Source organism: Rissa tridactyla, chromosome 2 (assembly GCF_028500815.1).
Source record: "Rissa tridactyla isolate bRisTri1 chromosome 2, bRisTri1.patW.cur.20221130, whole genome shotgun sequence".
NCBI lineage: Eukaryota > Metazoa > Chordata > Aves > Charadriiformes > Laridae > Rissa > Rissa tridactyla.
The window spans coordinates 129,532,079-129,545,884 of NC_071467.1; the positions used below are offsets into that span (position 1 = coordinate 129,532,079).

Here is a 13,806-nt window from a genome sequence, read left to right on the forward strand (position 1 = left end):
GTGAGTGACTCCTGCCCTGACTACATCATTCCTTTATATGTAGGAATCAAAATCCCCATTGCAGCTCTTTTTATGCTATTTAAAGAGCTTGGTGGCTGTGCTTAGAGGAGGAAAGAGTACTTGGCACTCCCCTACTTAGTGATGTGCTGAAATCAGACCAGGTATCAGAACTGATGGTCTTTATGACATACAGGCAATGTGACTCCTGCCAATTTATTTACTTATAACTGAATATTGTAATGAGCAAGAAACGGCTATTTTGAAGGACACGTTTGCTGTTTCTTTTGATGGTTTGACTAAAACCAGATGGACAAGGTTTAAAGAGGCCCTCAGTAAAGCAGACCCTTACAGCTAATTATGGAACACACTAAAATAAATGAGAATTATTTCAGTGTCTGTTCTTTCCAGGAATCTCAAGGTTGCCTGAAATAGCACAGAAATAAGTAAGAGAAATTAACAGAATGACAATTTGCTTGCTTGAGTCAATACTCTAAGGCATTTTTGGTTTTCATCTGTTGTTTTGAGGGGTGACAGAGAATGTAAGGAAGCACGCTGATGAAAATGTTGCATAGAATAGTCAAATCTGGATTATTTTTTTTAATGTTTTGTCAGCTACAGGATATCTGAGCAATCCAACTAGTAATTAGTTGTGTAATACCTTGGGTCAACAAATTCGTTGGGCAGAGAGGCCCTTTGCTCTCCTCGTGGTGGCTACAGTGGGTTTGCATACCTCTGCATCACCTTGCAGCTGCAGCGGTGACCGCAGTGTCAACAGACGCTCAGGCACTCATCCAAGCTAGAGCTCCACGGTGGCCAGATACAAGTCCCACTCTCTAATGAAATTATCCCATTAAAAATAGAAAAAAAAAAAATGGTTGGCACTTTTTTTGAAGTGCTTGAAGAACTTGTCGTCTGTCTCCTTGGCACCATCATTAAGATATAATGTACACGTATGGCATTTTATAGACCTTGGTTGATATCAATACTGGTGGACTTGCAGGCGCACCCCAAGTTCCAGCCAAGGCAGTGCATCCTTGTTAGAGCACAGAGACATGGGTGCTGGGGTTTCGGTATGAAAGCCTCATCAGCCAGGCCATAAACCACCTGCTTGCCCTGCAAAAACAGGGGTATTGTTCAAGTGCTCAGAAAATAAATAAAAATTATGTTAAGGAAAAAATAATATTTCAGCCCTACCAGGGATTTTAAGGTGCCCCAGATAAGCAGCAAATACTGGGCCTCGTGCTATGCGTTGAAAACAGGGGGAACCTTTATTACTGCATTTAGTGTAACAGCTGGTTTTTCTCAAAGTTTTCATCCCTGTGTGCCAAATTGCCACTTGGTAAGGATGTCTTAAATACAAATGAGTGAAGCTTCAAAAGTAGGACTTTACAACAGAAATGCTAATGCAGCCTTAATTGTAGCTCCCTAATTCTGTGAAGGGAGCTGGGAAAATGCATTTGTCTAGTTTGATTAGGCTCAGCTGTTACCCTGTGTTTGGAAGACGACAACCCTGGCATACTGGAATGACTGGGCAACGTGCAGTGCCCAACATTTGGTATGCTGCTGCAGTAGAAGTGCTGCCTGGGCTTCAAAACTCAAAAGCACTGTAAAAAGGGCAAAGCTCCTTTGCCCATAGTCTGACCCAGCAACCCTTGAAGTCAGCGTGAAATTTGCCATCAGCTTACGAAAACACGGCAGCTTTAAAAGGTAGGTGTGGGTTGCCCAACAGATGTGGTACCAGAGAAGTCTCATTGAGTTCTGTAGTGTCGTGGCCAGCGCTTGTGGCCATCTGTTTTGGCGGGGGGCAGGGGGGAAGGGCAAGCAAATTTGTCACTACTTCCTCCTACTCTACTGTGACCTATTTCTGTACTCATCCCCAGCTTTATACCGTTGGTTCTTTGGATAAACAGGTGAGTGTTGTCCTCTCCTACTGCTCCCCAGGTGGATTCATCAGCTCTGCTCCTGGTTTTGCATTCTGCCCAGAAGTATCCGTGAGAGGAAAGGAAAACCATCCATGGGAAAGTGAGGCAATATGTTATTTTAAAGACAAGGCATGTAAAGCTTTTTCAGGCCCTGGTTTGGCATGGCACCTATGCACAGGCTTAATTTCAGGAGCAGCTTCATTGGTTTCACTTGCATGCCTGAGGTTACACTCATGATTACGTCTCCTCCCGAATTCTCTGGGTTACGTCTTCTGAGCAGCGGTGTTCTGGCCACTCATCTGGTGGGAAACCTCTATAGAAGGCTACAGTGCTTATGTTAGCAGGCATTCAAGGTGTGTATGCACTCGTGTTCGGATCCGTGTTTGCTTCCATCTTAATGATGGGCTGTAGTGCAGTACAAAAATTGGGCGCTGCATTGCCAGCATCCGTGAAGCTCCCTGGAATGTACGGTTCTGAGACCAGAGTGAGCGTTAAAACAATAATGTTAATATTTATTCCAGCAAGAATCTTCACAGAATAAAAAAAAAAAAAAAAAGAAAATTGTGCTTTGTGGTGTTTAATTGATTGGGCTTTTTGGCAAACTAGATGATAAATCACTTAAATTAGGAGTCATGAGAGCAGATTACTGCCAGATATTCTTCTGTTCTGTGCCTCCGCAGCACTGCAGTGATACTAGTGCAGGCGGTGAGTTCTGCAGGCCTTTACTAATAGAAGTAAATAACAGCAATGGACAATCCAGATGAAAATAAGATGAAAGAATTACCCTGAACACCATTTCCATCCCCTCTAGATGTAAATGTCAAGAGCAGACCAGATTATAGCTGTAAGTTGTTTGTCGTTCACCACCCTGGGATGCTAAAGGCTATTCATTCACTTATATACTAGTCACTGTAGGTATCGGCTGGCCTGGAGTTCCATTCTCAGGGCTATTATATGCATGGATTTCCACGGGCATCCTCTTTTTTTCTAGTGGAACACATTTCTATGGATAATTCTAGGATTTTGCATGTTTGTCCAGGATTTCTAAATACCTGGCCGTGTCTAAAATCCTGGATGTCTCTCTTGATTCTGCGTGGACTTGGGAGCGTGTGTGGTGAGTACATCTCATCCAAGAAGCATCAAGTATTGTACGTGTGTCCTGCATGGCAGTCTGCTGCTACGCAGTAGTTACAACAAAATTGGAACATATTGGACGCACTATATATCCACCAAATAACCATCTAGTACTTGAACATCTTGAGGAGCCATCAGACTTTCTGCACATTTGATCAGCACATTCAGCAAGTCCAAGGGATTCCTGCCTATACAGACTTTTTACAGCACGTGCAGGCATCTGCATGTCTGCCATGTTATTACGGGCATATTTCTGCCATTCGTGCCCTGCCATTGTGCAAAATTCTATACAATCCCACAGTGAATGCTAAATGATTTTCAGTTTGAAAGGCAAGGTCTAAAAGGTAAACAGGAAAGGGGAAGAAGAGTAATGTTATAAAAGCCAGAGGCTGAATTATTGTTTTAAAATTGTTCTACTTCGTGCCTTCCAACGTTATAAGGGCACAGTGGGGTGGTTCTGATAGCTTTGATGGAAGTCACTTGGCATTTTCACATAATATTTAATCATGTTCATAACTCTTCTAGGCTGCAGTTTGTTCTGTTATCATCAATAGAAAAAGAAATGTATGCATGGGAATTACTCATAGGAGGAAAAAAGTGAAGGACTGAGCCTTTGAAATAGGTCTAGAGGTACAAAGTTAGAGTTTGGAGCTCAACTTTCTAAAAATGGGGTGAGAGCTGGGCAGCTCTGGAAACAAATAACCTCTGAAAGGTGTAAAAAGAAATCGGGTTGCCTAGCCAGTTTTGCATTTCTGCAAATACGGAATATAGACAAAAGAGGAGGTCAGAATGCCACTACTTGTGCAATTTGTAACATCCATTAAGTGGCCAATTTGCAAAAAGGGTTGCTTTTGAACATTGCCAGGCATCAATGTCCTGCCTTTACCAGGACATCAGTGTTGTGCCATCAATGTCCTGCCTTCGCCCTGTTCATCCAGGGGGTAACCTGAAGACTTATGAGCACTGGCTTGCCTTTGGCTGGCCGACTGCCCTGTGACCTGACACCCTGCTGGGTGACTGGCGCGAGTGGAGCTGTCGATTAAGTCAGAACTTCCTCGTGTGGTTGAATTTTTACTTCGTTGTGCAGTTAGTGGGTCTCTTCCTATAGGGGCTTCTGAATTAGATCTAAATAAGTCATCAAGGAAATGGTGAAGCCATTCATTATTTTTCTGCCCTTACTATCTCTTTTACTTCAGCAGCTGCCTTTGTGCTTTTAGAAAATACCGTCTTCCAAAGTAACGTTAGCTATCTTGTCAAAGTATTAAATCTAAGTGTCAGGCCTAACTGTTTGAGATGTGCAAACTTGAACAGGTATTTTTTATTGTGAAAAACAATTGTTGCTAAATATCTATCTAATGAGGAAAATATAATTACGAAGAATCTTGTCCATCTCCTGTACTAATTGAATGAACAGAATTCTTCTGTGCTACTTTGCAGACGTAATCTGTTACTGGATTATTGCATTAACACTGGGTTGCTGTTTTACCTTTGCCCCACTCAGCGGAAGAGCTTTCAGGCATTTGAACTGGAAAGTCTCGATTATCTTTGTCCTCCTAACTAGAACTGTGTTCATACAGGACCTTGAGATTGATAATATTTTAACTACATTAATTTTCCCTTGGCTTGTTGATGAAGGACCTGCCAACCAAAAGTGGATAGGAGTGGGAAGAAACCTTCTTTTTAACAAGTATTCATTAATTCTTGCACAGAGAAGATAGGTTCATAAATTCTCTTTACACATAGGATCATCAGCAGATTCTTTCACCCACTTCTAAGAGTTCAGGTCTGGGTTGAAAAGGTCAAGCAACAGCTACTTGAGCTGGTAAACTGTGCAAACTTATATTTTTTTCATTGTGTGTTGGTTGGCCTTTGACATTTTTAGTTGCTGTGACATCTACTCAAAATAGGATTTTTAAAACTGCAGTTGATTCCCTGTGGTAAAACTGTGGGGATCTTCGTCTTTGAACAATAAACTGCAGGTGACATTTGGGCTTCTGGGGTTCTCACTGTGGAATAATTTTTTAAAGTCAAGTCCTCAAAACCCTTTGATCTTACTTAGGGCATTGGGGTATCTTATAAGACTCAGAAGCTGCAGAGGGTGAATACTTTGCTGTGTTTCTTTCTTAAGATGATGCCATCTTGAAACAGAAATGCTGCCGAAGCCATCGTTATTTCCATTCGATGAACACTGCTCCTGGTATCACAGTAGCAATTCTAGGTCAGACGTGAGTATGAATTATGCGGAAAGAAACACTTCCTCTGTTTCTAGCAAATCTGTAATTTCATAGCAAAACTTTAACATTTTAAAAAAAATATTTTTATTCCCAAATTTTTATGGGATCTTCTTTAGTGGTTGCACCATGAAGTCATATTAATGTGAGTTTTTGCCACGCCAGCAACAGCAGCTGCAGTGAAAGGAGAAGGAAGAAAAAACATCCTGTGTTATTAATTGCTATTTGGATGACAGAGACAAGGATTTATCTTTAATCTCAGAGCACTGGCCTTAACTGCCTGGCGCAGAGCTCGCTGAAGGGAGCAGAGGCTTTCTGTTGGCTTCATGGGCGCATGGGAGTAGCTGGAGGAATGAACTGCTTGACTGAGCAAGTTCACGGATGATAGACAGCTCGGGGGCCTGGAAAGCACACGTCTGTCAGGCTTCTCGCACTGTGTAAGACTCACTCTGCTACGTGACACTTCCCCTTCTCACGTGTGCCGATGCCTCAGAGGTCAGAAACAAGCCGTGTAACCAGGTGTACATCCCTGTCATCTAGTGCGGAGCAGTTGGCAGGGAGTGTCAGTCTTGTACACTGTCACCTGGCTAAGTGACTAAATGGACTTCATTCTTCTCCCACAGAAACCTTTAGCAGCCTTGACAGCAGATTTAGCCTGGCTGATGCCTTAAAATTAGAGGAAACAAAAGTGAGTGTTTGCACCTTGACGTGGCCTGGCTTGCTGCCTGGTCATGAGAGCTCTCCTTTTTGTCAACCTAATGGTGATCCCACTAAAAACTAACGAGTTGATGAACCACCACTATGTTGTGACGATGAGGTCCCTTCAAATATAAGTCCAAGCGTGCCTTTTGAGTCCTTTGTGGAAGATGGCATGTTTTCCACAGCAGAATGTTTGCCTGCAGAGCTCTTGCAGTGGCTGGGAGCCAGTTCAGGTCAAACAGGCTCAGACTTCAGAGTGATGGAGATGCTAAGTCAAAAGAAAGGAGAATGTTGACAAAACATCCATTTTTAGTCAGGGTCTCCACTGAAAAAGTGGATTAAAAATCGCTACTTAAGAATTGACTGCAAAGCTAACCTTTTTCTTTTTTTTTGTTTTTAATTTTAAGCAGCCCTGTCTTTCTGTGTCACTTCAATATAGCGCTCGCACTTGTGAGGGAAAGGTATATTCTTTGTTCCTATCTTTTTTTAGAGCAGGTCAGAAGGGTGGTTGTGGTTTGTGATAAAATTCCTTGCAGTATTCTTCAAGCAAGATGTCGCGTTTTTGCTTGAACGTGCATTTCTGTTCTAGGCTGAAGAAGCAAGAACTGAAATTGGTAAGGGGGTGAGGGAGGAGGGGAAAGACACAGGTCCTACTACGTGATCCTGGTTCTTTGCAGTATTACTTGATCAATTAATTTCCTTATCAAACAGAACATGTTTTGTACTACAAATTTCTACCAAATGTTCTGTTGCTAAAAGACTACAGGAGGATTTGAAATTACTCACTTGTTGCTTTGACTAGCTATTGAGTTGATCAAATATTTCCAGAGGTGAATCTTTTGATAAAATCTTGACATTTTAACTTTTGAACGCTTTTTTTTCCAGCATCCATGTAGGCTTCTAGTGTGGGGATTGCCCACTGCTTACCTTTATAATCAGGCAGCTGAAGATTTGTCTTACATACTTAGGGCTTGTCATCATAAACATCGCAGGAACTGTGCCTTTCCCTCTGAGATGCAGCATATGGAGAGAACTAATGGCACTTACTTAATCCATGGTCATCTTGGTCAAAGAAGAAAGAGGCCAAACTACTATCTTCACTAAAAATAGCCAAATACTAAAAAGTAACAGACAGTGGAATAAAGTAGATTAAATTAAAAAATAAATTCAGTTATCCAAAGTGTTGCAGTACTGGAAAGAGATTTTAGAAAGCATTATGGTTATATTAAGCATGCTCTTTAAGGATAGAAATATATAAGGCAGATGTGATTGTTCCTATCAAACCATTACATTTAGAAAGTTTTTGTTAATGTATTTGCAATGAAAAGAACAGCTAAGGCTGTTTAACCAGAATTGCAGAAATACATCCCTTTGCCCTTTAGTGGTGTACTCAGTAGGAGTTAACGCCCAGGGGGACTTGTCATCCCATCTGTCAATAGGTACTTTTCTCAAGTGAAAAAAAAAATAAATCAATTCTGTAATTAATCCAAAAGATTTCCCTGTTTGTCTTGGGAGCAACAATAAACAGTGGGCAAAGAAAATCATCTCCATCTGGAAGGGAGGAAGTCATGATGGTTTTCATGCTGAAGGAGCACCTCTGCTTTTCATGGAAACCACTGTCGGATCCCAGGCAGAAAGGAGGATCTCTGTGCTAGTTATTCACAGGACAGAAATCTATTTGCAAAGCGCTGCCAGCTGGAATAAGGCAGAGAAACACCGAGCTTTTGAAGAGGTAACAAGGGCACATGCTGTTTTTCAGGGAGGTTTGTTTTTTTTCCCACAGTGCTGTGTAGTGTGTTGACCATCGCCACCCCCGGAGCTGATAACGTTTCACTCACCCCATCACGGCACATGTATTGTTTCTTCCACCTGTTCCACCCTGTCAGTAAAGTCTTTGCGGTCCTACAGTGTCTGGCACTATCAGTGATACTGTGATTTTAACTTAATTCCTAAATAATAATAACCTGTTCTGCGGTTTGTGAAGCCTTTGTGGCATCCCTCAGCCTGAGCTGCACTACAAGCTGCAACACTCATAACTACCAGTGATAAGCAGATGTTAGGTCACTGCTCATCTCTCTCATTAAGGCAATTAGTGACCTGTAGGAGATGATCAATCAGGGATTTTATCCATCTCGACGTCGGTGTCTGGTTGCCTGCACTGAAGGATGCTGTTTATAGTCCAGTTCGTAATTTCTCCCTTTCCTGCTCATCATTATTATTATCCAAAGTGCCTTTTTGCTTCTGTTAGCAAAACCAGAATCCCCCATGCCCCAGCTTTAGCAGCTAATGTCCACAATAGGGGCAACTGATCCAGCACAGGAGTTAAATATAACTGTGTCTAGTGTAAGGAGAAGATTTAATGGGAAATGGTTGGCATTCTTTCTTCCTAAAGGCACGGGGAGGGGTTGGGGGGGGGAGAGAGAGAGAGAGAGACGTACACACACAGACACACACACGCATCCCACAGCCAGGGAAGAGGCAGAGAGCAGGCAAGGCAGAGAGGGAGCGAGGGTAGAGAGAGAGAGATCCCCAAAGCAGCCCTGCGCCTCTCAGCTGGAGTCTGCCAGGGCGCTGCCAGCATGTTGGTCCTCAGCCCGCTTGTCTGGGGATCTTACCTGCAGCTTCTCTTCTGCTTTGCTTTCTCTCAGACTGCGTACGTTGACAATGTCTTCTCAGTTTCAGCAGGTAAATTGCTTTAAGTCTTGTTACTTTTCCTTGCTCGGAGCTCTTCTCTGCACCTCTGATTCCTGTACTTTCCAGTGATTGGGAACACAGGAGGAAAAAAAAATAAATACTTCAATTGCAGATCTCGGTGGAGGAATTTTGCATTGCTGACCTGTTCTGCCACACGCCAGGACATTTTTGTTGCTTGGTTCTTTTTGCTTTATTATTTCTGGTTTTAAACCCCTCCCTTCCCTTCCCCGGGAGAAATAATAGACAAGATCATCAGCTGCTCTAAAATGCTTTTTTTCCATTGGCTTCTATGGTGCTGTGCTAATTCGTGGATCTGGCCCAATTAGTATATTACTTGCATGTCTGCATGTTTCTTTCTATTTTGGATGAGCTTAGGTAGATTACAGCAAGGGAAAGAAAATGAATCTCAATGTATATCTGCTTCTATAAATAAAGCCCTGACCTCAATGAGCGCTGCCGGACTCCGACTGGATGTTAGCAGAATAAACATCATCTGGCTCTGGCTATGACACTAACAAATACTCGGATGACTTACATAGCAAACAAGAGTCCACTGCATGGAAAATCCCTGCTAGGCAAAGGCAAAACAAATTAGTTGTCAGCTGAGCCAGGGCACTGGAAATCCCACTTAATAGATTTTACAGTATCATCAGAGGGACTTTCCTTTAGCCACGTTCTGTGCAAAGGGAGGGGAAAGTTGGCGAGAGCTCTGACTCCATCTCGCCTTTGAGGAGCTTTCACCAACTTGTGGCAAATTGCTGTTTCCCACCTTCTGTCTGTTATTCTGTATCTGTCAATAGAGGTGCTTCTAACTAACATCCTAGATTCCTGCGGTGGCGAATTTGAGATGGTTCAGCTGAGATGTGTAGGTTAAGGTCAGCTGTACCTACAGATCCTCCCCGTGTCTTTTAGATGAAGACAGTGACCAAAAGGGTGTATGTTTTAAGACTGTACATAAAATCAACCTTAGACACGAATCTAAAGACATGCGGCCTTTCTCTCTCTCTAATGTCTCTGGTGTGAGCACAGAGCCAGATGGTTTATATTCAAGGCATTTAAGAGAGAAGGATGATCAGGAGGGTAGCTTGTATGAGATGTTAGATTTCTGCACTAGATAGATAACAGTATGCATGATTTCTTCTAAAAGGTTTTTTTTAAATCTTTTAAAATGTGCAGAGCTAGTACACTGTATTTCACTCCCAATAGGTTGAACAGTCCATTCATTTAAAGATATTCTTATTCAAGTCGTAAGATTCTGAGGATCACAAGAGTAATGCAGATATCCTTTGGGGAAAGGCCCTAGAGCATTTAATAACATAGCCATTAGCGTTCTGTAGTCATTTCAGATAGCTTTTAAGATAATATCTAGACAAGCTTAATGTTCAAAGAAGTACATCCTTGGAAAAACAATTTAATCCATTCTTTTGAACCTTTAGGAACTAATAATTTTTTCTGATAAGCTCTATAGGATGCTAAAAAGCATTTACATTTGTTATCTTTTCTGTTAAACTGGGTATGCTTTTTCCATTATGTTGAGATTAGCTAATGCTGAGGTACAGAAATCATCAAGATTTATTTTCTGTGATATACTGCAAATTGCTTTGTGATAACATGTAAGTTATTAGATCTCAAAAATTGTTTTGAAGAGCTTTACATTTACTTGATGCTTGTAGCTGCCACCCAGGCAAACAAGAATTTTACGTTTCCGTTGCCTGCATGGCCTGGCCTTTCTCCTATGGCAAACACTTGTGTGTCTAGAGAAGCCATTTAGAATGTTCTCTTGAAAAATAACAGTACAACAAACAAGTCCTTTCTCTTCTGAGGGGAAAGTTCCCATATCTGCTGAAAATGTAGTAGAAGAGGGAAATATGAAGGAAAACACATAGCCTCTTATTGTCCATATGGGTGCTTTGGGGCAGGAGGATATTTTAGTATTTCATCAGTAATTCAGCTATGTTAACAAGGAGCTATGAACACCATTTGAATCCCTAAATCTGCACCAGTGAGAAAGCTGAGATAGAATAACAATAATTGCACAGCAATAAAAATACTTTACAGCAGTAGTGCCACACGTCCAGATTTAATGTTAAGGATGGTAAAGTGTCAAAGTCAAAAGAGCATTTAGGGGTGCAGACTAATTTTCCACCCAAATATCACATCATGAAACAGTAACCTGTGCCTACAGCCCTTGAAACTGGCTGTTAGTAGCAGCAAATGCTGCCTGGTTGCTCTTAGGGCCAGACTCCACTCTTCGCAGTAGAATATTTTCCACGGTGCAGCCCCTGGGGCTTGTCCACGAGGGACCCCAGGGCTCCCCAGGCAGCGTCTGATGACATAATAAAAAAATTCCTTTAGTCCTTTGATTGTATCTGTATTTTAAGAAACATTTAAGAAAAAAAGCAAAACGTTCTCTATTTTCTGATAGAAATCTCACAGTAGGTACAGAAGGTGAATTAATTCCATCTAAATTCCCAGTTACTTTAATGGTTTCTCAAATGTTCTGTGGCTTTCAACTGAGCCAATTATTTTTATCTGGCACCAAGATGTAATTTCACATTTAAAGAATGGATTTCAGCTCTGTACTTGCAAATTCTAAAACTAATCCCATTTAATAGTGAGGATGTTCTTAAGCAACAACCTGTCTTTCCTATAGTTGGGAGAATATGTTTGGGTATTTTCCAGGTATGTCTGAAAACTTTTGGGCTAAAAGTACTTTTATTTCTGTCCTCATGCATCTTTGCACAGCAACAGGTCACAAATAAAGATGTTTACGAGTCACAAAGCAGTGACTAGAAAGCAGAGATGAACAACCCGTAGCGGGGAAAAGTGTTTGTAGAATAATTGGGGAAAGAGGAATAATCTGGATCTTGGTCTGTTTTGCTGCCAACTCCACCTTATAGTCCCGTCAGCCTCAAGCAACAGTGCGTCCTTGTTTCTGCAAGTATTTTGAATGTCATGTGAGCTCCAAAGTCTAGGGGCTCCTGGTGCTGATGCATCATTTCTGGAGGAAATGCTTCAGGGAGTAATATTACAACATGCTCAAGTTTGTGGCTGGGGTTCCACGGGACACTGAAGACCCCCAGGGGTGGGCAGATCAACCCTCCTGGAGACAGCAAGTTTCTCTTCAGGGTAACCTGTTGTATCCCACCCTTAAGCCACTGTGTGGATGGCGCCCTTTATAACTATTTTTCAGAGCTCTGCTCTACTGAGGTTCCTGCACTTGAGTGGGACATCCATGGGTGAGTGCCTTCACTGTTGCACTCACGTAATGAAAACTAGGCATGAATTTTGTACTCATTTTCAGTAGGGTTATGTGGACCAGTAAGAGCCAACCTGGAGAAAACCACCTTCCAAATTCAGGTAGTAGAAAGACTCTCTTCCATTCCCCCTCCTTGCTTGTCCTCCCCTCTTCTACTCCTCCAGGCTGAAGGTTTCTAAGGTTTTATGAAGAGATGGGAAAGTATTTAAAATACCAGCAATAGCTGGAGAGAAGAGCGGTATCTCAATGCTTCTTCTGGCCCAAACTGCCTTTTACACATGCCACAAATTTATCCCTTGATTGAATTTTCTCCTACGATCAATATTGATACAAAGCCTTGTGAAAAGAATATGGTTAATTGATTTAAAGGAACAAAATGGGATGGTAACATCTGAGCATTATTGGCAGTATGCCTCATGCTTTCTTTGCCATATTCCCATTATTTTCCCAAAGAAAAGGAACACTACATCTCACTGGCCAGGTGGCACAGCCTTTTTGAATCAGGAAGGCGTAATATTAACCAGCAGCTAGACCTTGTACGGGATGGCTGCAGAAAACAGCTCAGCTTTCTTGCGGACCAACACTGTCGGGGCAGTAAGAGCTGAGGTGATGGGCAAGGCGGGTTGGCAACGTGCAGGGTGACAGCTTTGGCTGGGCAGCGCAGGGAGGGGACCTTGGTACCCCCTGTGTCTCTGCGCTGTGGGGAGAGGGATTTGTGTGCATTTGTGAGAGAAACAGTGGGAGAAAGAAAACACAGAACCAAGTGGTGACTCCTGACGTTGAGGGAGTTGGGATCCTGGCTGGGTTTCTGTAAAAGGAATATCTGACACCATCATCAGTTGTGGGGTTTTTTCCTCTAACAAAACAACCTGCAGGAACCCTAAATATTGTCAAAACAGAGATGTCAGGCAGATATTTTTCATTTCTAAGGAGAGTAAATGTAAACACTTATTTATGTAAAATCACAAGGGAAAAAATGATCAGCCTGCTTGCAGGAGTAGGAAAGATGCAGAAGGAATTTAAAATAAGACCAACAGTAAAAGCTGGAAGACTCTCAAAGGCAGCAGCCAGAGACTACAGGGAAAACAGCCCAAAGGGTGACCAGCAAGCAGAGGTGAATCTTTGAGGGGTAAAACCATCAGTCCAGGGAAGGAAGCTGGGCTCTGCCCTCGAAAGTCAGCATGGGCCCAGGCGGTGCCCAGCATCCTGATGCTGTTGGTCAAGGGGTTTCTCATGGAACACACACGAGCAGGAAAGCTTTGGTTGGATTAAAATGCCTGATGGAAATGAGCCACTGGTAAAGGCTACAGCTTCATTAGGAGAAGGAAAGCGAAGTATCATTGGCCATAAGAGAAGGCAGTCACCAGGCTGGGCAAAGGTCTTGGGGCTGGACTCAGCTGGGCATTTAAAAGCCTTTGATCATGTAGGTGGCTGACAGAAGCACAGAAGGGAGAAAACAGATTCTTTCAGTAGAATATCTCTTCAGCTTGAGAAAAAAAAATAACCTTGGAATTGGCTGTTTGCATTTGACAGCCCAAATGAGTGGCCAGAAAGTTAAACCAAGAGAGCGGTTGTGTAGTGGTTAAACTTCTACGCTGGTAAAGAAGGCGGTTCTTGAACAGCCCCTGGGGAAAGGCTTTGACAGGTAGCAAAGTAACGGTCTAGTATTGGAGTGGTTACTGTTTCTTTAAGTAAAAGGGTCTTTAAAATAAACACAGTTAAAATAAAGAAGCACCTGATTTGACTTTATCTGTACTTTCTCCCCTGGTAGTTACAACCTGCGAGAATGCAAAATTGGGTTTCCAGCTCAGGTCAATATGGATAATACTCAGGAATTAAACTACCTTAAGATTCATAGACCCTTGTC

At 42.3% G+C, this 13,806-nt stretch overlaps 1 protein-coding gene across 1 annotated transcript in view; it reads left to right on the forward strand.

Moving 5' to 3' along the window:
* The first annotated feature begins 8,487 nt into the window (after positions 1 to 8,487).
* Positions 8,488 to 13,806, forward strand: part of COLQ (collagen like tail subunit of asymmetric acetylcholinesterase) — a 43,284-nt gene continuing 37,965 nt past the window's right edge. The window contains exon 1 of the mRNA XM_054193260.1: positions 8,488 to 8,671. Coding sequence (XP_054049235.1) covers positions 8,566 to 8,671 — 106 coding nt within the window. The 5' untranslated portion in view covers positions 8,488 to 8,565. The remainder of the gene's footprint in view (positions 8,672 to 13,806) is intronic.